A 25,117-nucleotide genomic window follows, 5' to 3' on the forward strand; every position below is an offset into this window, starting at 1 on the left:
TTGATCTGAGTCACTACCAGATACAGTGACTTGGGCAGATTTATTCCTTAAAGCATCAATCCTCTATTCACCCAGAAAATGAAAATCTGTCTTCCCTCTTTACTTTTTCCCCTTTTTTTGTTTCAGCACGATATGATGTGAGGTCATTATTCATTTTAGTAAGTTAATTTTGAAGTTAATTAAGAAAAATAAATTAATAAAGTAAATAAAGTAAAATTAAATAAATAAAACGGCATCAGGGTGTGGCTAACATGTTTTATGGCCATATTGATTATATTAGGAAAATTGATATATGTATGTATATATGTTAGCCATGATATATACATATACATATATACTCAATGCAATCTGTATATAAAATTAAAAAAAATAAAAACAGGGAAGGGGGGGGTCAAGCCTCTTCATGCAAGGGGTGAGGCCAGTAAAGTATAAGAAATATAAGTTAGTGTTAGTGTTAATGAGGGGTCGATCGCACACAGTTCAGATTTTCCCAGGCAGTTCCCTTTACGGTGTGTATCAATAGGCAGAGAGCTTAACTTATTGATCAGAAAGTCCAGTGAAAGCAAGTAAGACTGATCACAACTGCATATGGTAAGGGTGCTCTGCCAGTGTACACTGGCAGCACTCTAGTACATTCAGCCTAAGATCCCACTAAGGTGTTACTTAATTTTTCATACATTAACGGCAGCTATTTATTTTGGCAAACCTGGCCCAGTTTGCAGCTTAATAAATGTGAAATTGCCATTTTATTTTCAATAATGAGCTTTCATCAGTACTCATTGGTTTGATTTCTGCACCTGAGTTCAGGGGCCTACTGCCAGATTAAAGCACTTTATTAAGTGTGCATGTGTGTGTAAGAGAGGGAGTGCGTTCGCGTGCAGGTCTGGGAACAGCTCCATGTTGATCATAAATCAGCCTAAGGCCACTAATGGGATCAAGGCCTCATTTGAGGCCTACTTTACAGTGAGGGCTTTGGCCACTAAATCAAGAGTTGTAAATACTCTTCATGACTTCATAAAGCACAGGATGGCGAGCCTAGATAACAGGTGGCTCCATAACCGGCTGAAAAGGTCCAACTGAGGCATCATAGCAAGATGGTCCCCTCAGTGCCTCTCATGTTGTTAAAAGGTTGGTGAATTAATGGACAAACCTTTTTCTTTTTTTTTTTTTTTACTTCCTCTCACTGGAGTTGCCATAGTAGGCTATTTGTCTGCTTGAGAACTCTGCTGTGTACGCTCACTTCATAGGGCTCTTCTAAGAAAACAAATCAGGAGGAAAACAGGGATTAAAAAAAAGTAAAGGTAAGTATTAATACTTTTCTATTACTCAATCGAGAAAATATCTTGCATCATGATTCTTTATTTCTTCATACGGATAGTGCTTGAAGTAAAAGAAAATTAACAAATAATCAAATAAAAAGGGACAAAAAAATAAACAGCAAAACAAAAGAAAATCTTAAAATCTAAATTTCTGTAACTTTTTGGGCAGACCTCTTCGGATGAACACGTTAATTCTTTTCAGGAAGGGGAGAACTGGATGGCAATAAAAAGCAATAACATATATATAGAGAGGGCTAAAAGAAAAACAGAGAGGTGGAGTTTTTCAGCTACCTTGGAATTGATGGCGGATTGTACTTTCAGTAAAGCAAACAGAATAGAAAGAGGTAACGGAAAACCCAGGGCAAACCAAAGTATAAGACAATTAGAATGATATCTACCATATAATGCAGTTTGTTTACCATAGCGTGTCCAATGCCTGCGTGCTTCAGGAGAAAACAGGGGGAGGAGAAAGAAAAAAAATAATGACAAACCTTAAACTCAAGAAAAGACACCTCAAACCCAAAATAGTGGGAAAGAAAAAAGAAAAAAAATCGCCTTTTGCAAAACCAGCTTCTCCTTTTAACAGCAAAAGCAAAAATTGAATGTTACTGTATTATATATTTTAAAATAATGTATATTTTCCTTTTGTTTATATAGAAAAAAACATCCAAATAAAGAAATAAAGAAAGCAACTGTATATCTATTTTGTTTTCAAAGGGTACTCTACAAATTAAAGTCATAAAAAAGGAATAAAAGGATAACAATACATTTGTTAGTATGTAAGTCGCAAGTTAAGTAGAGAAAACAACAGATGGTTCACATTCCGTGAATGACACAGTGTTAGTCGTTTAAATTATAAAAGGTAAGGGAAAATAAAATTCACTAATGAAAAGAATCAAATTGGAAGAATTCTGAAGCTTGTTGTTAGTAAAAGAGACAAGAGTTAGCAAATCAACTTCCACAGAGGGGATTTGGGTAGTTTTGATGGGGATGTTTGTTTTGAGTGGGGAAAGGGAATGAGGGAAAGTACATCAGTATTAGTAAGTATTCACTCTGAGAGGCTAATCTGGTCAGCGGGCTTGGCTGGCAGTAGGGACTAGTCCTTTTCAAAATGGTGTTCTTTAGTATTGGGCGAGGCCAATCATGTTTTCAAGACTTGAAAAGGTTCAGATCTCTCAGAAAATGTTTTCCAAGTAGTCACTAAGGGGCTACTGTGATATATATGCAAGACAAAAAGAAAAATTGACAATTACGATAAAAACTACAGTGCATTTCCAGCGTTGAAGGTCATGGTGTGAAATCATCAGGGGCATTTAGGAAAACAGAATTATTTAGCATATTTTTGAGAATTCAAGAAAGGGATAGAGAAGGGCAGAAAGAAGGACAGGAATTTCATTCAGGGTTGTGGTATTTGCAGCATCCTGAAAGAGAGAGAAATGTTTATTTAGTAATTTCCACAATAAAAAGCAAAGCTTGCAGTCCCTGGGAAGAGGAAAACATGCAAACAAGAACATGTAATGGAAATAAATGGATCAATAAATAAGGAATCATGTCACACATCTTATGTCTGACACTGTGTTGCTGCTGCCACTGTGCCAAACAAAGCTAAAGTAGTTAAGTGCACTTTGGACAAAAGTTACATTAGTGAAGCTCAGTTAAACAGCAACATTTTAAGGTACAGCAAACAAAAACTGTTTCATTACTAACATTAGGTCAATCAGGGCCCTGTCTTAAAGAGGAACTAAAAACCAAAACTGTGTAAAAAAACTGCTTTATTAATGTGTGTACAAATTACATGAAAACACCCTCTCACATTGTTGCTGTATATGTGGCATTAAGGTTGGGAAAGGTTGGCAAATGGCAGTGAGAGGGCAAAAGATCTATCACTGAGATCCGCCCTGGGTTTTCCCTCAGGACGGAATGGACCTCTAGAGGACATCTTATATCTTGATCTGAAAGTTGAAATTGTCAGCTACCGTGGGTGACCATATCTGACAGAATTTGGGCAAAGAGAATTTATGGGGTCCCACTTAATAAACTGTATTACTTTATTATAGTGCCTTTAGTCAATTTGTGACTTGAGTGGTTAAGATTTTAGAGGAAGCTATAATTTTGCCTAGTGCTGTTTAAAAACAACAATTCACAACAAAGTTTGAAAGAAAAAGTGCCACTGTGTCGATCATGTTTGCGTAGGGGTCCATACTGCTGTTCACACATGTTGTTCACGTCCCTGTTCTGTCCCTACAGTATGTACAGTACAGTAGGTATAGTACTGTGGGCGTGTTTTTGTGTAGGATGGATTACTGTGTTCGTGCCATCTGTTTGGGAGCTGAGTCTAAGTGGCACCCATAAACAAAGTCCTCCCCATGGGGCTAACTGGTCGATGTGAAGCTTCATGCACGCCCACTCTTTGATCCAGGGTCACTGTAAAGTGCTGTCACCAGTCACCCACTTTGTCTAATGACTCCTCTTAAGCCATTAACTAGGTAAATAAGATTCAATGGTGGGTGTGAATTTGCATATGCACACCACACTGTAGTCCCATGTCACTGAGCTTAGAACAACAACAGTTGATACATCAAAGAACAGATATGATAGGAAGCTCCAACAACTGGGAACCGATTAATTAAGCGAGACAAATGTACCCTAACAAAGGTGACAATGACTGTGGGCTTTTCGAAACTCATTGAAATACGGCCTGTGATACAGCCGAGGAAAAGAAATGAGAGCAACATTTTGAATTCTGTAATTTTTAGATCCCTCATAGGCATTTGATGTCTGGATGTTGAACTTATCTCTCGATCAGTTCTTTGACGGAACAGCCCTGGGAGGGTTGTGAAAAATTTATCCTTCAAAAATTGCTGATGATCTTTGAAATGACGATTGACGATAAAGTGATGGCAGCGAGTGAAAAGATGGCTGGTGGAAATGAAAGGGAGATATTACATTTTGCATGGTGTCTGCATAATCTTGTACAATGAATGAACGTATGTGTGTCGGTCTACACAGTTCTGTGAGCACGCAGTATATGCATATAGGAAGGGCAGGTTTATATTGAATTTCCTGAGCAGGTCTCCACAAAGGGTTAAGTCTACAGGGTTAAGACATAAACACTAATGGATATTGACTGTCTGACAGACAAAGGAATGAAGGAGATATGGACCCTGTGTATTAATGAACATAATGAATAAGACGACTTCATTATTTTTTTGTTCATTGTTTCATTGTTAAATTTGTTCTTTGTAACTTTGACTTGCATTTGACATGTTCATTTGTTTACCTATAGCAGTGTCTTGATTAAGTGTAGTGAGTTGTTGGAACTAAATTGTTTTAAGTTTATCAGCACCATAATTACACAACCATTCCATTAAAAGAAAGTCTACACAGGCAGTTAGACTGGGGTCATGATTTGAAGAGTAAGAAGTAGTAAGAGCTAAATGAATAAACTTCTAGACTAGAAAGAAGTGTAGCGAACTGAGCCACTGAGCCAACTGATGTGTAAAAGTATATGTGTAGAAGATCTAGAGCCATAGCTATTACACAAGTCAGACTTTTTACTGCAGGCTTGAGAACTGTAAGCACTTCTGAACTGGTGCTCCATTGTCAAGATCAATCGTGCAGAAAATTAAAGTTTTGTTCTATTTTTGTTATCAAACGGTGGACAGAATGGTCTGGATTTCCCACTTTTGTTCTGCTCCAAGCTGTTCGAGAAGGAAGTGTGTGCGGCTCTAATGTAGAATGGATAGAGGAAAATGTATGACATCTCCTACAATAGCAAAACATATGAGATGAATGCTTACTTATCCTTCTTATAATGAAGGAATGCCACATAGTCTCAGTGAACGTGTGGGCTGAAAACAACTGAGTGCATCTGGTTAGGGATTTAGGAGATAAACAACTCTAGTACTTTAGAGAGAGTAGGGATGCAAGAGTTTCAAAAATAGACCAGTTCGCCCCTTTCTGTGCTACTAATTTTACTGTCTACTACAGTAAATTTCCTCTTTCATGCAACGTACTTGTTTCAACTTTCCCTCAAACCCAACACGCCTGGAGCCCCTGCTGTGACAGCCCATCACCCTCTCTGTAATTGACCCATGAGGGAAAACGAAGGCTGCAAATGCGGATGTTTGCTGATGGAGGATAAAGCTTGCAGTCATGTAAACAACCACAGGCACTGACAAACAACTTTGTGTTGCATCTGTCTCAAAGGGCCCCCTGGGCTAAGAAATCTTCATGTATTAAATATTGGGGGATGGGTTGGAGAAGAGGAGAAATGCTAATACTGTTAACGTGGTAATTGTTTCGTAGCTTTGCATTTCCCAGACCGGTGAAACGGTCTGGGAAAGCCAGCAGTTTCCAAGATGTAAAATTATGTTTTTTGCGACTTGCTGATCTTTTACACACTCACACTGTGGACGTTACTGAACTGCGGCCACCAGCGAATAAGCTGAATAAATATTTAATGACAAAGTTGTGAAAATGATCAATGGATAGTGCAGTGGAGCCAAGATCCCCAGTCCAGATAGATTTGTCATCGTAACTGAGAGAGTTCTAAGACTGATGACCATTCTCCGATAAATTTCCAATTTTGGCCTTTAAAATAAGTGATAAAACTGATATTGTGGAATAGTATTATGGGGTGGGAAGGGAGGGAATGGGTACTATTTGTCATCAGAAGAAACTTTCACAGTCTGAATTAATGGTTAGAGACAGATGAAAATTCAGTATGCGTTGTAAACATGTAAGTATAAGCTCAATTTGTGTTGGCTGTATGACTGAGACCATCCATATTTTATACATTTATGAACCTTTCTGATTATTTATGCATGTGTTGTGTATCAGGCATTCCTGGGTAACACAGACACTCTGTGGGTGACCGTGTCAGATGGAGGGGAGCTGGGCTTCGATTCAAACTAGCTCTTTCAGGTACATTTGGTTCCGCGTTCATTCCAATCACCCGCCATTCACTCTAGTCCGCCTCTCTCTAAATCTGGCTCCAAGTAATGGAAACTGGCAGACAGGCTTCAGGTGCAAATTTAATGTCACTGCAATTACAGCAGAGAGGAGTCTGCAAACAAACAGTGTGTGAGGGTGTGTGCCTCTGTATAGGTGTGTGAGTGCATGAAGAGTGCAGCAGAACATATTGTGCAATGCAGATGGTCATCATTCTCTCTCCTTTTCAGTTGTGCTTCCTATCATCCTCATCTTTACTTTTCCATCTCTGACTGACTGACTGCCTGCCTCCCTCCTTGTACAACGGCCCTTCTTCCCCTCTAGATTCCATCAGGATGTGGCTAAGTTAAATGTCAACCCACAAGGACAACTGTCAAGGCTATAACACATGGAATTAGTGGCTGCTCTTCTTAAAACAAGGAATATATATATATATATATATATATAGATAGAAATTTCTACAGACAGATGGTTCATCTAACTAAACAAGGCATTGTTATTTACGAATAACAAATTGGGAAAAAAACATTAACTGTATAGTTAATCCATCTCTTATAAATTTTGATCCAGTTTGTGAGCACGCAGCTATAGCAGCTGAACATGAATATGCATGTTTCCAGCTGTTATACTGTTTTGATTTTGTGTATACTTGTGAACAGCCTAGCTGTTCACAAAAAGTGTTAACAGCTAGGCTAAAGAGTACAAAGTACTTCTTAAGTATTACACACCTGACAATGAAGAAGGTATATTTTCCTAGAATTATTTATTTTACTGAACCCATGGCCACCCCCGACTCAGCCTCTCTGCACATAGGGCGCAAATTCTACCAGGTGAGCTATAGGGCACCCCGTTTCTGTCTCACTCACATTTTATTACCTGTTTCCACTTGTGTGGATGTGCTAATGTTGCAGAGATTTGTTATCTGATTATAGGTCTGTGAGACAGAGGGATGAATAAACATGAAAAGTGCTGGAGCAGGTAGTGGCAAATGAGGCTGATGAGTGAGTGAGTGTGGGAATGCGGGAGGATATGCTAATGCAGTGGAAATGTGATGCAAATGAGCTTTTTTCCCTCAAATGCACAGCACCTCTTGGTGTGGGTATCAAACAGCCTGACTGATTTTTTTTCGCATGAGGTGTTTGTAGTTTGGGCAAAGTACTGGCAGAAGCTTTGCTTAAGGTATTGACCACAATGGGGACATCATTCATAATTTAAGGTGAACAATAAAAAATAATAATATTAATAATGAATCCTAAACGCACATCCACTCACAGGATGACAGTGCCCCCCACTTCCTTTCAGCACGGCTGGAGCACATTAGGAATGCTTAAAATGTCATTGGCAGTAAACCGAGAAAGGATTACAGGGGTGTTAGCATGTCATTATGTACATCAAACAAATCCACTGCCCCTGCCTGCCTTGAATAGCAATTCCTATTGTTACCATAGAAGTGTGTTGCTGTATGTGTTGGCACAGCTGAGTACTCTAAATGGTATTTTCGATTTGGCCACAAGAGGTTCAATCTGTCATTATACTAAACACATGCTGTCCTTTTTAAGATGTTAACATGTGAATGGTAGGAGCTAATCCACAGGGTGTATTGGTTGGGGGAGTCCACAACATGTAAACCTAGGGTTCAAGATTAAGATAGCTTGAGTAAACAGTCACTTATTAAGTTAATTAAGTACTTTGTCTTGGATTATTTTTTTCTCGTCCAATGACCAAGGCAGGTTTCTAAATGCTTCCACCTGGTAAGTCAGGACATTCTGTATCCATAATAGCATACTGTTTGACTAGATGTTGCATGGAAAGGGTTAATTCAACTACTGGGGTACTATAGCCAGGGACAATCCAAAACCCAAGCAGACACCGTTGCTAAGTGACAAGTTGCAAGCAAGAATGGACGAGAGAGACAGAGTGAAAATGAGAAAGGAAGGGAGGGGAAGAGGAGCGGGAGAGGAAGTGATTGGCTCTCTCTTAGGAATTCTGGCTACCTCTTAGTGGAAGGTTGGATGAGAGGGAAGGAGAGGAGGGATGGGCTGATGGAAGAGGAGGAGGAAGGAGGGCAATTGTAGCTGATCACGGCTTACAGAAATGGTTGAAAAACAACCTGAACAAGTAGGAGAGGAAGAGATAGAAAGAACAAGAAAGATGGGGGAAGCGTCCAGGCATCTAGTATTGATTGAAGGGGGAGGATTGATGTCTCATGAAATAAATGTGATCATTTCCCCGACATGCCCTGCTACTTACTATAACATGATGCTATAATATGGTGATGTCTTAGTAACACAGATTACAGCATATCAGTGAATGAACGATGAATGAAAGGTTTACATTTCTACAGTAAATTTGGAAATTCCTCATTTTCAAAAGGATAATGGTTTTAGAAGATCACAGCGCATGTAGAAGATCTTACAACGTGAATAAATGACTTATTCTCCCTGATGAATTTATCAGTCATGACAGCAACTGAGCTGTGACAGCTTTGCATTTTCAAATCACACTATATTTTGGGTGGAAAGTCAATTTTCAAAGGATTTCCATCCCTTGACTTGGCCTGTTTCTCTAGATAACAACCATATAGTGGTTGAGAGGTTGTGTGCAGGCGTAGCGTGAGAGCAGTGTTGTGTGTTGAATGTTAATACATACAGTTAGCCGACACCAATTTCTATTACGTATGGAAGACATGCATGGAAGTGAAGAAGAAGTAGCTTGGAATTTGATGGGGTGCATTTGTGTGCTCAACTGAATAACTATAAACTAGTATTGTTTTTTTTATCTAATGTTGTATTGCTGCTTGTTGTCTTTGTATGATAGCCATTATTCTATTGTTACTGATGCTGAGTAGCTTTTTGTTTTGTTTAGTCAAAGAAAGTAAAGCCCTACTGCTGTTGGCAAATATGTAATACACAACACTTCTTGTTAACAGGGGATTGCAGAACAGTAAATATGAAGGTTTTCCTGGGAGGTTGAATCCCTAGTGTTTTATCAATCTGAGCCACAGCAAAACAAACATTTATATATGCCTTTCTCTATAGATTTTTCCAGCTGTGCAGTCCCTGAGTTAATAGCAGAAATACACTTTCTCGAAATTGCATTTCTTGCTGTGCTTACAGTATGTCTAACAGGTTATAATTCTCTATGTGACCTTTGCTGAACTCGATCCTGGTGCGGATCAAAGCTCGCCCTCTCCAGCTGAACTCTGGCAGCTGAATCTCAGGGCTGTACATTCATCATGAACAGACAATTAACAAATCTTTCTGATCCCTTCATTAATTTGATAGCTGCATCCAAGGTCTAATTATATGGAAAAGAGGGTGAACATCAATGCAGAGAGAAAGAGAGAGAGAGAGAGAGATGGCCAGAGACAGGAGAAGGACATGTGATACTGTAGGTGAGAAAGTAAAAAGGGAGGAAAGGGTGACAGTGATACATAAAGGAAAAATAGGATAGCAAAAAAAGAGAAATATTGAGTTCAAAGGTCTCTCTCTAGACGCTGGCTAAGTTACTGGCCCAGTTCTGTGACATAGTGGATGTTGAATCGTCACATTGGGGAATTAAAAGAAAGCCTGCCTCTGTTCTTCTTTTTGTTGTAGAGAAGAAACTGTTGTCTCTCTCCCAGTGCTCCCCCCATCCTCCCACTACTCAGATATTCCTTTAGTCTCAGGCAGCAGCACTGCACTTCATTTACTACTCTCTATTGTGCACACAATCATTTTCTCACTCTCTCCTTCTCTGCTTCTCATGAACAAACAAAAATACAGACATACAAGCGCACACTTCCTTCCCCCTGCCAGTGTGTGTCTCATGTTTCCTTTGACTGCCTGCGCTGTCCTTTGGGATGTAAGTGCCTGTTAAGCTTACAGTCGGGCCGTTGTGATGTGAGGCCATTGTGATTGTTCCAGTTATCGTCAACATGGAGAGTTAGCCCTAAAAGAATACATTAGTCTATGGATTACTGGATTTCTGTATTCCTGTCTTTTCCAGAAGACAGATCGAAAGCATTGCATCAAGCTTTTTTTCCTGGCATTGCATTGCTGTAATTTCAACAAACCATGGACCAAAACCAAACCACTGACAATATTATAGAGGCGAATTAATGAGTCGAACAAATACCACTACAAAAGCTACATTACTGTCAACTACAGAGCAGCCGGGTTAAACTATCCCCTATCATGAATAGCAGGTGATCCTTTTATGAATGTTCCACTACATTATGGAGTAGTAATGGCCAAAAAACGGATTTTCAAAAATTAATGGCGCTCTGCTCAAAAAAGCATTATGTACACGCATGTTTAAATCATGCACTGACTGTCTGCCTTCTGCATTGTTGACTGCAAAGTCTTAGCTTAGTTCTTTTGCATCTTCATTGAAGATCTGCACTAACAGATCTATAGTTTAATCAATAGGACAATTAAATAAAATAAAAGCTGACAAACAGAATGGAATTAATCATGTTACTTGGACTCATTCTTGAAATTGGCTGGACTGGAAGAATATTAACCTCAACAGTAACTATACCTCAGTGTCTTATTATAACTGAGTGGGGTTCCAGATACAGGACAGTTACCCTGCTGGGTGTGATACTGCTCGGGTTGCTGGTTGAACCTTTATTGTTATCAGAAGAGAGAAGAGAAAGCTGATAGAATAAAAATAAATATCCTGACTACTGTCAGGTCTTTTATTCAATGCTCCCATCTCACTGCTGGCAACGATATCCGAACCTGTATATGATATCTAATATTTAAAGGCAATACATTAGCCACCAGATATTCATCAAGAATCAGCCTCTACCTTATATGACCTTGCTCAACTGCTTCTCTGCAATAGACACAAACTGAGTGATTGACTTTGAGTAACTGTAATGAGAGTAATGGCTATGAACATAATAACACAGGCGCCAGTGGTTTTAGTTTCTGTCCAAGGTATGTACAAATGGATCTGTGGCTGATTTTTCCAGTTGTTAATGCTAAAAATAATTTCTGCAAGTAATACAGTAGTGTGTGGATTGGTCCATGTGTCTGCAGAGCTTCTTGGAAAATTAGACTGGGATCATAAAATCAATACCTGAGGATGAGTAGTTTATTTACTTAAACTATCAGCTGTGTATCCAAGACAAAGGTCTTAACTGCTAGATGCATCCAGACTAGAGAGTCATTGCACACTTAATATTTGACCTATTTTCACAATGTGTTCTGCTTTGGTGCAGTATATCAGATATCATTTCCCAAGACAACCTGGCATGAGGGTTTCCATCTTTGTTTTTGCCCTCCCCCCTTTGTGTGATCCCTGTGGAGGGAAAGGGCGAGGATGGTCACCAGCGCAGAAATCTACAAGATGCCCATGATGGTAGATCATCATGTCAGGCAAACCAGAGGGAGGGGGAGGTGATCCCTTACTGCTTATGCTAACCAGTGTGTGCACTGAATGGGACAGAATGGGAGGGGATGTGTGTGTAATGCGGGGAGAGACGTGCACTGAAGACAGGTCAAGGCAAGTGTCCTTGCCTGCCTATCAAATGTACACCACAGGGATTAGTCAATCTCTTCAAACACATACCACTTTCCACACACACACCTGCAGTACTACCAGATGCCACCAAGGGGAGCTCTGAATCTGTGATCATTTGTTAGGCATGTAGCATACCCATTTCCCCCCCACTCCTCCCCTTTCTCTCCTCTCTTGGCAGAGAGTCCCTATCACCTCACCTAATTCTGTCTGCTTCATTTTATCCCGCACAAAGCTGACAAATTCATAGGTTTTGTGGAGAAAGACGGCAAATATACACATACACATACAGAGGGAGAGAGAGTCAGAGAGAGAGCGAGAGACTGGCTTGTGAGAGCTCACAGGCTTTACTTATTTTGGATCTTACTGATGCAGTGGTAGATATGCATGACGTTGCAAGAGCCATTAAGAACAGACAGAGAGTGGATGAGACTTTGGAGGCCACTGGGACTGTACGACAACCTCAGCGGGAATCCAACGCTTGTCTTGTAGACTGCAGGCTATATTGAATGCAAGGTATTATGTTAGCTCCAAGAATAGTAGAAAACAATGTTGTGTTTGTGTGGGTGCGCTGTTTACATTTTCAGTTGCATTTAAAGATGGTGGTTATTTTGTGTTTGAAGTTTCTGACATAAAAGGACTGAGACATTTTCCCATGCTTTGATTATTTAGACAAAAAAAAATAAGAAGGTATACATAGGTGTCAGTTTGTAGGTTTCATTGTTCTTTATTTGTATTTTTTTTTTTTTAAACATACTGTATATAGGGTGTGGACAATATTGCAAGATACAATGTAGTCCAGATTAGCAGCCTTCCAATAAAGCCAGTCTTTGCTAGGTTTTTAATGGGCACTTTTATAAGACTATTGTGGAAGTGTTAATTCAACTCTGGCCATTTGTGGAAGGTAGTCTGTAATATTTTTGCATTGGACAGCATTGCTTTGTGAGGAGTTCTCTACTTTATCCAACCTCTGTAATCTCTCAACAAACACACTTTTGTTTTACAGTTCTGTTTATCCTAACTGTTATATATCTTTCATATAACATACACAGACTATTTTGAACTATCAAATATTTTATATATAAAACTAGAAAAAAGACCAGTAATCACTTCTTTGATAGGCTTAAAATAAAAATAATACCAGATAAATAAATAAATGAACTCCTCATGAATATGTAAAAAATAAGCTTTTCCTAAAGTGTTATCCTGGGGTGCAACTGCACGTGTGAGACTATTTAATTCCTCTGACATGCGTGTAACTGCGGAAATGCATGTGTGTTTTACGAGACTTCCAAGCATGCAAGTGCTTATTGATCAGGTGGGTATCAGCCGGGGAGTAAACATAGGGTCAGAGGTGGTCAATGTCATCGATACCTCTCTCCTTGTGTCTCTCAGTGGGCATGGTCTGGTGTAAATCTAGAGAGCTCTTTAACACTTAGGCCGCCTGTTATGTCAATTACAATGATCCACTGGGGATTCAAGCTGTTATGTGAGGTAATAGAGATGGCTGAGCGGCATCATGTGGGTGCTTAGTTCTGGGTCACGGCATGGACTGAGTACAGGCATTTTGATGTCTGCTCAGCTCACGCTCAAGTTTGCATAAAACAAGATTTTCAGAGATCACGTTGGTTATCATTTCAAGACTAACTTGCACAACATAAGAAAACTCTTAACATCTAATATAATACAATTCTGAATCTTTTAAATCTTGGTAGAGGTCTGATAGACTTAAGATTTATATTTTTTCATTTTCCTCCAAGAACATCGAGAATAAAGTGAGATTACTTCAACACTACCAGATGTGCCTGCTAGTAAGCAACACTTATTTATGTGTACATTTCCAATCAAGTGATTTAACTTTGGAAAGAAGATAAGATTACTTGCAGACTTCTCCCCAGTTATTTTAAAATTTACATTCTAGTTAAGCTTTATACTTAACAACAAGACACATTATAGATAGTATTGTGTTAACTATATTAATAGTATTTCATAGAAGAAATTTAGTAACTGGTATTTCTGGTATTTCTCCCACCAGTATCCTTGCAGTTTGCAGCGCATTTGATTGTAAAAGGCAGTACAGACACACATGCACATAGATGGATTGACAGGCAGATTATAGTGTTTTAGTTTAAGGCGTGTGTGTGTGTGTGTGTGTGTGTGTGTGTGTGTGTGTGTGTGTGTGTGTGTGTGTGTGTGTGTGTGATACTTATTTGCCTAATGGTCATTATGGTGCATTTGGTGGTAGGTGGGTTGGCTCATGCTGTAAATCTTTAAAACTGTTGGCTTCCCAAACTCATTAAGCTAGTCTCACTCTGATGAACACACACAGCTCTACAGCATAACATATTTGACCCTGACTGTGTATGTGTGTGTGTGTGTGTGTGGCCGAGTTGCCGCATCTGAGGTTCTGTGTGTCAGTGAGACTGTGATCATTTATCCTAAGGCAAGTACAGCATATGCTAATAAAACATCAGCTCCACAAATCTTGGACTATTTCCATGTCTAAGTTACCACACGGAAATATATAATAATATTATAGCAATATGACAGAAATTGCAGAGTCTGGTTGGCATGGAAATTTCACCCTATAATTTAACAGCACTTAGTTCACATTAAAAATCACTTTGCTCTCAGGTTTTCCTTTTTTGCGTGGGGAGGAATTTCTTCAGTGTTTAAAAGTGAAAGAGTTTGATACCATTGGCCCCCCCTTTCCCCCACCAACTTTCTTGGGATGTTTTTGCAGGCGCACACAAAGAAGTTGATGTTCCATCTTTGTGTTAATGCATTCACATCAGGCTTTTTGCATTCAGGGCTGCTTACAATGCCCATTATTAAGTCTGACAAGCCATTCATTCCAATTACAATTACCCCCAAAAAATGTGAAGAAGTAAGCACAGCAAGTGTAAGTGAAATTGATTGTATCTCACTGCTGGTATCTGCAAATGCCAATTGATGACCTGGTGCAACCAGGGAGTCTAGTATTCAGAGAGTGTACTGCATGTGTATGTACTCAGAGCTTTGCTATGTTTGTGTGTGTGTGTGTGTGTGTGTGTGTGTATGAAAAAACAAAGATGGAACAAGCTTGGCACAGGCACACACCAATTCACACACATATCCTCAGACATTCAGGTTGCTGGTGCTCTTTTGTTTTCCATTAGCTACGATTAAAGGTTTGTAAAGATGTGTTGGGTAATTTGTTCAGAAAGGGTTTAAGTGCACTGTCACCTTTGATAAATTAGGGCGCATTCCATTTGTGTAGCCGAGTACATTATGTGCATACATACCGAACTGAGCACTTTCTTCACTTGTTCATTAATAACAGCACAAATACAATGTCCTTGGTAACTTAAATGTGCATAGTTGTCTTTGATCTCATTGTATGTAAATGTGTGTAAACTCTCTCTCTCTCTCTCTCTCTTTCTCTCTCTCTCTCTCTCTCTCTCTCTCTCTCTCTCTATATATATATATATATATATATATATATATACATAATTACTATAGTGTCATGTTCACTTGAACTGAACTGTGATGCGTTTTCAACTTTTACCTTTGAATAGGAAAGTTAGATGGATCTTTGGTTATTTAAAGAAAGGAAATTAAGCTAAGAAGAGCAGAAAAAAACAGCTCCAGCCGTCTGATCAATTCCAACCTGGAAAAATGAAATTCCTGTTAAGCTGGACAGCAAGCAATAGGAGAGAAAAGAAGGAAGGTGAAACAAATGCTGCCTGTGTGCTCCAAGTGCAGAGAGAAAAGACGTAAAGATGGAGAGTCAGATAAAGGAGCAGAGATAGGGTGGGTGGCAGACAGAGGCACCACTCCCGACTGCGGTGGCCCTGGATTACACGGGCAGTGTTTACCTGGCGCAGGTTGCGGGTGACGCGCACGTCATGCCAGGCGTTGTCGTTGAACTTGCCGTTGACGGGCTCCACCAGGGCCTCGAATGCCCCCGAGCCCAGGTTGATGACCAGCCAAACTGCGCCGCTCTTCAAGGAAAGGTTCACGTAGTCGGCCGACTTGCCGGTGTGCAGCATGAGGCCGTTGCGTTGCAGCGTGCGGAAGGAAAGTGTGATCTCGTCAGTGCTGCTCTGGATGGGCGTCAGCGACAGGTCGTAGCAGAAGAACTCGTTCCCCTTGAAGGTGGCGACTGACTCCTCCTTACCTGGAGATAAAAGGAGGGGGAAAGAAAAAGAACGGTAAGTTAAGGACACAGTATATGAAAGCACAATTACACCAATATTATCGGTTGGTTGAGAGTATTTTGCTTATTGTTACTTCAGTTGGATGTTGTCCAGTTTGACACTAGAAGGCACTTTCACTGCTGAGGGGAGAAAGTTTCTCTCTTAAATCTCACTTAAACATGTGTATGTACAGGCATGGTGTAGTGACACAGTAAATCCTGGGCTAATGTGCAAACCACACGAGTCATGTGGAAACCTGAAGCCTCCAGTGCACAGACACTGAGAATGGACATTTCAGTTAAATAGGAAACATCTTTTTTCCAACAATTAAAACTTTGTGTGGATTTATTTTTTAAATCAGGAAGGAGTAGTTATGCTTAAATTTAGATTGAATGTACTTTTTTTTGTGGATCAACTGTAACAGACCAAAATTATTATTGATATTATTATTCAAAGCGAGTATTTTTTAATGTTCTAAAAGATGCCTTGAGGGGAACTAATAAAAACATTATAAAGGCAGACTCTAGCTATAAAAGACAAAAATGCTGTGTTTGAGCAGATTAACTACTAAACTCTAGTACCGCTCACAAGTTTCACTTGATCAGCATGGGTCTAACGCTGATATAGCACTTGCAAGGATCTCATGGGTCAAATATTCTGAGATGAAAACGATTAGCTGTGGTTATTGATTCCAGCGTTACAACATTGATTGTTGCCGCGGCTGTAATGCATGCAAGATAGGTTTTCATCAAGGAAGCTTCACAGGGCAAAAACATGTTTTGTTTTAGTTAATGAATAAATGAATAACACATATCCAACACATAAAACACCTTCAGTGTAGAGTGATGTCCATATGTAAAATAAAATTACTTCCATCAGAGCAAATCAAACAGCTGGGTTAGAATCAGATAGGAGGAGGTTTTTTGGATTAGGGGGAAGAAAAGGTGTTGACAACGTTGCTAATGCCTGTCAGTCCGTCCGCAGCACACGGCCTGCTTCCACTGCAGTAAGCTTTGTTCACACACTACCAGTCAAAACAGCCAGTTTGTACAATGGACACATGTCAAACTGCAGCCTAACTGCGTCAAGGGAGGCCACAGTGTGCATCTGTCAGGAACTGAACAAACACCTGCAGCTGTCACAACACAAAGCACCACTGCAGCAACACTCAGGAAAATGGCGAGTCAAAGTGTGGAAACTGAAGCCAGTAAGCATTCACTTTCATCTAATTCTCCATATAATCCCTGATTATTTTATTATAATTATTATGTTATTATACTTTACTGAATACCACGAATCCTGAGACATGCAATACAAATCAGCTGCTTGTGCAAATCTTGTGGCAAAAACTAAATACTTTTGGAAAAAGCACAGACGCAAACAACGCCACCAATAATAGCAAGATCTCTCAACACTCAAATAACTCATCCCGGCTCAGCGGTTATACAAATCAACTGGTTTCCCGACATGAACTGCGATCTGAAGTGACACTCCACGTCCTGTGTTCGTTTGTCCCTCCTCACCCCTGTCTCCCTGGGGAGGCCAGATTGAAGAATCAGCCTCAGGTAATGAGGTTTAGGGCTGAAACAGGAAAGAGAAGGGGCAAAGTCAAACCGCCGAGAGGCCCCTGTACGGGTGGATCATCAAATCTAGTTTATCCTGAAGTTCCATTACAACAAAATCGCTCCAAGACCTCGGTGCATTTCCCCGGGGAGAGAGGCTGGGGCTGGCCAGAGGGGGTGGTCCGTTGGTCGACAGATTGAAAGCCAAATCTCATGAGCGAGCGAGTTCGCCACAGGAGCAATCTTAGGTGGGAAGAGAAGAGTGGTGATGGATAATAGTGTGTCCATTTGATAGCTGTGCGCTTTGTACAGAGACATGACCATGGACAGTTCAACATGCTGTAACCTATATAAGACAAAGTTGATTACAGTCTTACATTAACACCAATTTGAGGAATAAGTGCTGCATGGAGGTCATAAGGAAAAAAAAAAGAAAATCAAAAGAGAAATCCATGGTGAGAGGCAGAAAGAGTGCTGCATTAAGTGACATACTAACTGTTATACTTCAGGGACATTAAAGGCAATAATAGAGCTCACTTTGAAACAAACAGAGCCACATAATATCGGTGCATGCACTCACATAAAAGAAAACATTTTATATGTGGGGGAAAAAATGAGGAAGTGAGGGACAAATGGCATCCAGAGTGAGACAGCTACTTAAAAGAGCATTTTGGCTGAAATCGAAATTTAGAGCAATCTCAACTGAAGTGTGAATTGTCATCGAGAAAAGGCATCAAAGGAGAGAGAGAGAAAGAGATGGAGGGGAAAAAATGACACAGAGAAAAAAAGCAAATCCCCTAGAGCAGCCTCCTGGCGGTGCCTGCGTTGCTGATGTAGGAAGAACAAAAGCGTACCAAATGGACCACAGCAACCATTTTCAATTATGTATTAAGTTGGGCCCCCTCCCAAAGTATGGGCTGTTAACGGTAAGCAACAAACAGCTTGTGATTGCTTCCATGAGCTCAGTGAGATGGAGCCACATGCAACAGAGAGACACTAGCTGCAAACAAAAAACTTTCTTTTGTTTATGTCTGTTTAATGAATAGAAGGCTGAGAAGAGGAGATAAAGCTGGAGAGGATCAGGGAGTGACAGGAGAGGAGAAAGGAGGGGGGGGTTGGAGGGTGCGTCTGTCAGTCTGATCACCATGCCAACAATGCTTCTCGATACACTTTTTTTAAAAATGAACACAATCATATGATTTTTTGTTTTGGAGGAGCCAGAGGTAGCAAGATACAATATTGACAAGCTAGTAATACATCGCGGAGTTGACACTGATCCATCTCATATTGCGTGCTCGATTAAGTCATTTTCTGTATCTCCTGTATGCTCCAGTAAGTCGGTGATCCTCCTCCACTATGCAGAGCACTGGAAAAGCCCTCCTCCCAGTCTCCAAGGAGAAAAAAGGAGATCACTTCAGCCTTGGCTTTCAAGAAACAAAAACTAATACAAAGAACGACTTTCTTTCCTACCCTGAGAACACTTGAGTTCCATTGAATATGTGCTTGTCCCTATATACATCTGCTTCTCCTCTTACATCGACTGTAGCTCTCTATCCCATCCTCTCGCTCCCATGGCAGCACCGTTGTGATTACATGCACATACACACTTGGTGTATGCGCTTTTCGCTGAGATCAAATCTCTTTCCATAAAGCCCAAGAGCCGACACTGTAGCCAGAGGTAAGACAAGACACACAAGCACACAGCAGAGACTTAAGTGCTGTCAAGGTCTCAATTAACCTCACACAAGGCCCTGACTACATTACAGAAATGACTCATTTGAAATTTAGCCACCCGTAATAGCGTCTTTATTATTAATTAAATGTTGGGTTCCTCTGGTATTTGATTTCATTGCATGCGGTGGACAGATCTTTAGAGGGTATTTTTCAGGGGTCAAAAATGATACACCCGGCATCTTAGCAGAGCTATCTAACCAACAATTTCTTCATGACTAAGCAGATGTAATGAAGCAAGCTGCTGTTTATCATCTGGTCACATGTATCCACTTGGCTTCAGCAGCAATTCCTGGCACTTCAGGCTGCTTCTCCTATGCGTCAGATTCAGAGGTTCTTGAAATTTTAACGATGCGAGTACAACAGACAAAAAGGTAAATTCAGACTTCTGCTGGCTGGGACAGATGAAGGTTTTAGCACCCATGCAGTGGCACTGCGAGCACAGCTATTTGTGAAATATCAAAACATAAACCCCAAACCTCTACCAGCTCTTGAAGTGATGCTCACTCGCTGACATCTGATTTTCAGACCAGAAATCAGAACAATACCACACCACCTTTTATTTTTTGTTTAGATGACACTTTTTCTTTCTCCCCTCTGCCTTTTTACGGTACATAAAATGGATTCAATAACCTCAACCTCAACTGTCACCTCTGTCACAATCATGCCACCAGCAATAGCTAAGGATTTTGCTGCAGTCGTCAGGTCAAGCAGTTTGCCTTCTGCAACCCCTGGCTTTCTTTGTTCTTCTTCTTCTGTGAGCTGCACAGTGAAAGAGTGAGGGGGAGGAGGGACGGAGGAAGACGATGGAATTCCAGCCCAAGCGGAATCAATGCCATTGACTTGGACCATCACACACTCCAACCCACACACTACTGTATCCCATATAGTCCTGACAATCCTACTGTACCATCACTTCTTCAAAGTCACAAGCAAGTATGAGCATCAGGATGTGTAAGTAAGTATTCTATCTAGCTTCCCTGCAACAGCAATATCATGAATTACGATCTGCAGATATTTATAACAAGTGTCCCCACTCTGAAAGAGCACAGCATCACAAATAGTGATAAAATGTCACAAGAACACAAATACAATCTGTGTTTGTCAATGCTGCCCCGAAAGTGCCATTTTAGGCGAGTCTTTGGTGAATATTACAGTAATAAAAGCGCAGTGCAGCATGTGTTATTAAATTGGATTCATCTCAGACTGAGAGAGAGCAGGTTTAATAAGATGAGCTGCATGAATAGCTCCATCCAAACTTGTGTGGTGCATTAGTCAACGCATAATGAACCTTAACATACTGCTTTTTGGCCGAATGGATTACATATTGGGAGTAATTAGGTAGTTTTAGGGGAATTAGAAAAGAGAGAATGAAATAAGACAAGTGTGTGTATGTATGTGTGTGTGTGTGTGCATGTGAAAATATCCATAATCTAGATGACCACATGCTGGCAAATTCACTCTTCACATCACATTACCTCGCTGTTCTTACACACAGACACACGTAAAAAACACACCCACATGTGCATGTACAGTCACCCTCTATTAGCTTCCGACGAGTGCCATCCACCCCGCAGAGAGAGTATCCGACAGCTTTGGAGAAACGATTCAACAGTGAGATGAGAGAGAGCAGTAGGAAATGTACGGGGCATATGAAAGCTTTGATGCTCCTTCATGAATCAAACAGGCCTGCTGGGTTTACAGACAGAGGCTAGTGTCCTGCGCTAGTTCCAAGGCCTGTGAACTGTTGGGAAAATGTTTGTTTGCTTATTAAACGTTTGGCCACTTGCACATGCACACACACACATAAAACCACATAAGTGAATAAATAGACACATATGAATACACCAACTCAGCTCTTAGGCAATGATTAAGAGCTCTAGCGCACAGACACACACACACACACACACACACACACACACACACACTCCCCCTTTGGATCTACAGCTGTCTTCATGAAGCATGCTGCAAACTAAAGGAAAGACTTGAAGAGAACAAAATAAAGATAGAAGGAACGAAAGCGCAAAAGCAATAAAGAAAAAAGACAATGACCTAGGGAAAGCCATGCAACACACCAAGATTGAGGGGGAGAGGACGAAGCAATGCAGATTTTGAAAAGTGAGGCGAGTTGTGGTGTCAGAGGGTATTTGGGTGGGGTGCAGAGAAACTGCTGAGGCGGGATGATTGATTGATTGCTCAGATCTCTGTGACCCCTCCCTGCTTCATGTTTCACTCCTGAAAGATTTTACCTTCTTTGTCTCCCTCACACATAAATCTGAACTGTCAGCTGTCCTTAACAAAAACATATGTGGTATTCTAAGCTCGGACAAAAGCCAATCATTTACTCCATTGGCAAAGATCGGTCTCTCAAAACCTGCTGTGTGCTGGCTCAGTGCTGGGATTGGCTGGGTCACCTCGAAAGTAGCAACATACCGTAGGTCACCAGAAAGGTATGCATGCTTAATAATTACTGTAATAATGTAAAAAAGGTTTTCATTCAACCGGTGAGCCTTTATTTTTCCACCACCTGTGTGTAAAGTATGTAACGGTCATCAGACAGTTATATCATATTAAAACACTACTGATTTTTGGGTTTGAATCTCGTGTTTAAACCTCTAAATCACAATGCAATATATGTAACCCCTGTATTGTGCTATGCATCATGTCACCAGATTCTTGCCAATACACAGCCCTGGAAATGTATCTAGTAATCATAAAAATTGTTTTAATGTATAACTCGTACAACGATTCTCTATCATAGGTGACTGTTCTGATGTCTCCATTTTTCTCCCCATGTACAGCCCTGACCTGGCCTGGCCTGTGACACTATCTAGTTAGCTGTATTGGTAATTTGTGGATACATTTATGGATCTCTGCCTCCAGTCTCTTGTAGAGCCATTGACACAAGTCTGAAAAAGAGGAGCATTGTGCCCTCTTCCTCTCCACTCTCCTTCCTCTCCACAGCTAGTGATTACTGTATGTATTGATCTATGGACTGATTGCAATCCTGTAATGAAGGAACTATAATTTGATGTCTGCCCACCTCATTTGCTGGAGGCTAAAGTTCTTTGTTGCACTGACCATTCCTCCCCCAATTAAAAACCTCTTGTTGAGTGCATAGTGAATGTGCTATCACACCATTCAGTGTTTCTTTTGTTCTGAGGGATGCTGCTTAAAGAGCAAGAATGTCGATATCGAATTAGCTGTCCACCACAGTGAGGTCATGTATGAGAACAAAAGTCATTCAAGATGTCTCCATTGCATTTTTTAGCTCATGAGATACAATCTTTATACCCAAGTCTGGGTATAAAGACGATATACAGCCTCACATTTCCTGTAGATGATACTGGTGGATAAAGAGCTTATGCAGAGACAGTATTTTCATCATAGGATGCAGATTGCAGCGCGTGGGAAATCTTCTAAAGAATTCTCATAATATAATATAATACTTACATATATAGTTAGTTACAGAATACATTTTACTGTAGCATTTACTGGTACAATGTGTGTGTATCTGACATTTCATTCACCCACTTGACTGTATTAGTAAAATTTATGTCTACAAGGTGTCTATAGATTTTATTCTAACCCATGACTGACTTTGCAGGCGAAGGACATGCATTTTAAGAGCCCTTGGCATAAAGACACTTGATTAGATTCTTTTTGCTCCTCTACCTTTAAATGTAGCTGCAGGTCACATTTTAAGAGTGCACGGTTCGTTTTAATTTAATCCCTTACGCTGTTGCTTTGATTGACAGTATTTGAAGGTCGCTGGAGGAGTGTGCAGGTGTCAAAGAAAAAAAGGAAGTAAATGTTTCCATAGGGCTGTGAAGAACAGAATCAAGAGTGATTTGCATACTAAATCTGTTCCTCACTGGTAGGCTGGTACTGTAAGTTGGGTCACATAACCCTGACATGACCCTGAAAACAAGGTGCGACTCGAGTCGGGCTGTGTCAGCATTGTGTGTTAAGGGGCAAAGTGGTGTTTGACCCTTCTGACTCCCTCACTCACCGTCATCTCCGAGAGTTTACAGCTAGCATTTTCATGGGACAGTTTTGCTTCTCCTCTGTTCTTGAGGATGATTTGAGGCACTAAAGGATAAGACTTAATGGGAATAAAAAAAGTTGCCTTTAATTGTCTGTCGCCTTGGAAACAATCCATTTTGTAACTGCAGTATCAGACACCATGGCAGAAGCCTCGTGACTCCACTCCACCCCTTTCTCTCTCTTTCTGATTTGCACTCTTTCGTCTTCCTTCTCCTTGCTCATTTTTCCTCAGTCATTTCTTTTCTCTCCTACTGTGGGTGTCTGGCAGGTGACTATTATCACAGTGGAGGGCTGTTCAGTCTCTGGGCTCAACCGGGACACAAAGAAAATGTCAAGTAAACTGACACTAACGATAGGCTTGTGTGCTTCTGAATGGCGGGCTCCTTAGCCAACAGGGAGCTGACTGCAAGACAGGAGAAGTACATAATAAGCCCTATTAATTGAGCAAGAACATGCCCTTCACTCGAGCACGCGAGACCCCCGTCATCGAGTTGCACTTATCCACAGATCTTGGACACTGCATCACATTACAGAGTGTCACTGTTATTTATTAATTATGTTTATTTCTTAGATACCCTCTTCCTTCAGTGTTGGGATTAGGAGCAGGGCAACGCCTTTTTATTGCATAGTACTCGTGTTTTATAGAACGGGAAAAGGAAACTTTAAAAACTAATATCGATTCTATGCATGGTCCTATGAAAAGCGATTCAAAGATTAATCTAGTCAGCAGGGGGAAAAAAATCTGTTGTTTTGTTTGCTGTTTGCAACTGTTTTCAATAATCTAAACAAGAACGTCCAAAATAATACTGTCTCACATTTATGGTTGGCCCCTGTCTGTGTACCTTTACCTCAACAACATGAGAGAAACCACATGAAATGCAGGGGTATGGATTATTTTCTTCCTATGGCTCCAGTGAGCATTGGTTGGACTTGGCTCATTAACTCTATATTGAACTGTGGTGAAAATATCTCGGAGAAGACGCAAAAACTATTTGCATATTTGCACAGAGGCACTTTTATAAACAGCAATCACAAGAGCATATGGTCTGCAAATATAATGTATCAGATACTCTTAAAGAAACAGATTATAGTTGTATTAAAATGTAAACTGACTGCCTAAATGGAAACATACATCAAATTTAATGAAAGCACAGGCTTGCACAATTTATCACAGATTATTGTCAATAAAGCAGAGAGAAAATGACAAACAATGTGGTGTTTATTTGGAAGGGTGCCCAGTGTTGTTTTATGTAGGTTATTTTAATTGCATGTGAATCCTTGGCAAATTGCCTAAAGAATTATCCATTGTAAACTGCTTTACTTAATATGTTAATGTAATAGCTGGCAATATAGTAGACTAGTGTAGCAGTTTAGTGTTGTGTGTGTGTGTGTGTGTGTGTGTGTGTGTGTGTGTGTGTGTGTGTGTGCGCACGCAAGCATGCGTGGCCATCATTACATTAAATCCAATGAGCACTCTACTTTGGAAAAAAAAAAAAACATCTCCCAGAGACAGAAAGAAAGTCTGATTTCTTCAGCGGGATACTTAATTATTGATGATCTCTATACGACAGGACACAGACAAGAAAGCACACTTATCAACTGCTTCATCGCTGGGAAGGAAAAAGAGGAAGCTGGGGACCCCATGTGTCATGGAAGTAGCACATTACTGTAACCCTTCCAACATTAGTGTTAGCAGTAACAGAGACAACAGTACATCAATTCCTAATTGGGAAAGAACTGTAGGAACACAACGAAGAACCAAGAAGAATCTGCAAAGGGTAAGACTGACAGCTTAGGGGGAACACACAAAGAAACAACA

General features: G+C 40.4%; 1 protein-coding gene across 8 annotated transcripts in view; it reads right to left on the reverse strand.

Moving 5' to 3' along the window:
* nrxn2b (neurexin 2b) overlaps positions 1-25,117 on the reverse strand; it is a 635,050-nt gene that overhangs the window by 348,102 nt on the left and 261,831 nt on the right. For 7 of the 8 annotated variants that reach the window (XM_051375286.1, XM_051375285.1, XM_051375283.1 and 4 more), the window contains 2 exons: positions 15,638-15,939; positions 1,739-1,762 (listed from right to left, as the gene is read on the reverse strand). In XM_051375286.1, the coding sequence (XP_051231246.1) occupies positions 1,739-1,762; positions 15,638-15,939 (326 nt within the window). The remainder of the gene's footprint in view (positions 1-1,738; positions 1,763-15,637; positions 15,940-25,117) is intronic. The other variant, XM_051375280.1, reaches the window with a different exon arrangement.

Source organism: Dicentrarchus labrax, unplaced genomic scaffold (genome assembly GCF_905237075.1).
Source record: "Dicentrarchus labrax unplaced genomic scaffold, dlabrax2021, whole genome shotgun sequence".
NCBI classification, from domain to species: Eukaryota; Metazoa; Chordata; class Actinopteri; family Moronidae; genus Dicentrarchus; species Dicentrarchus labrax.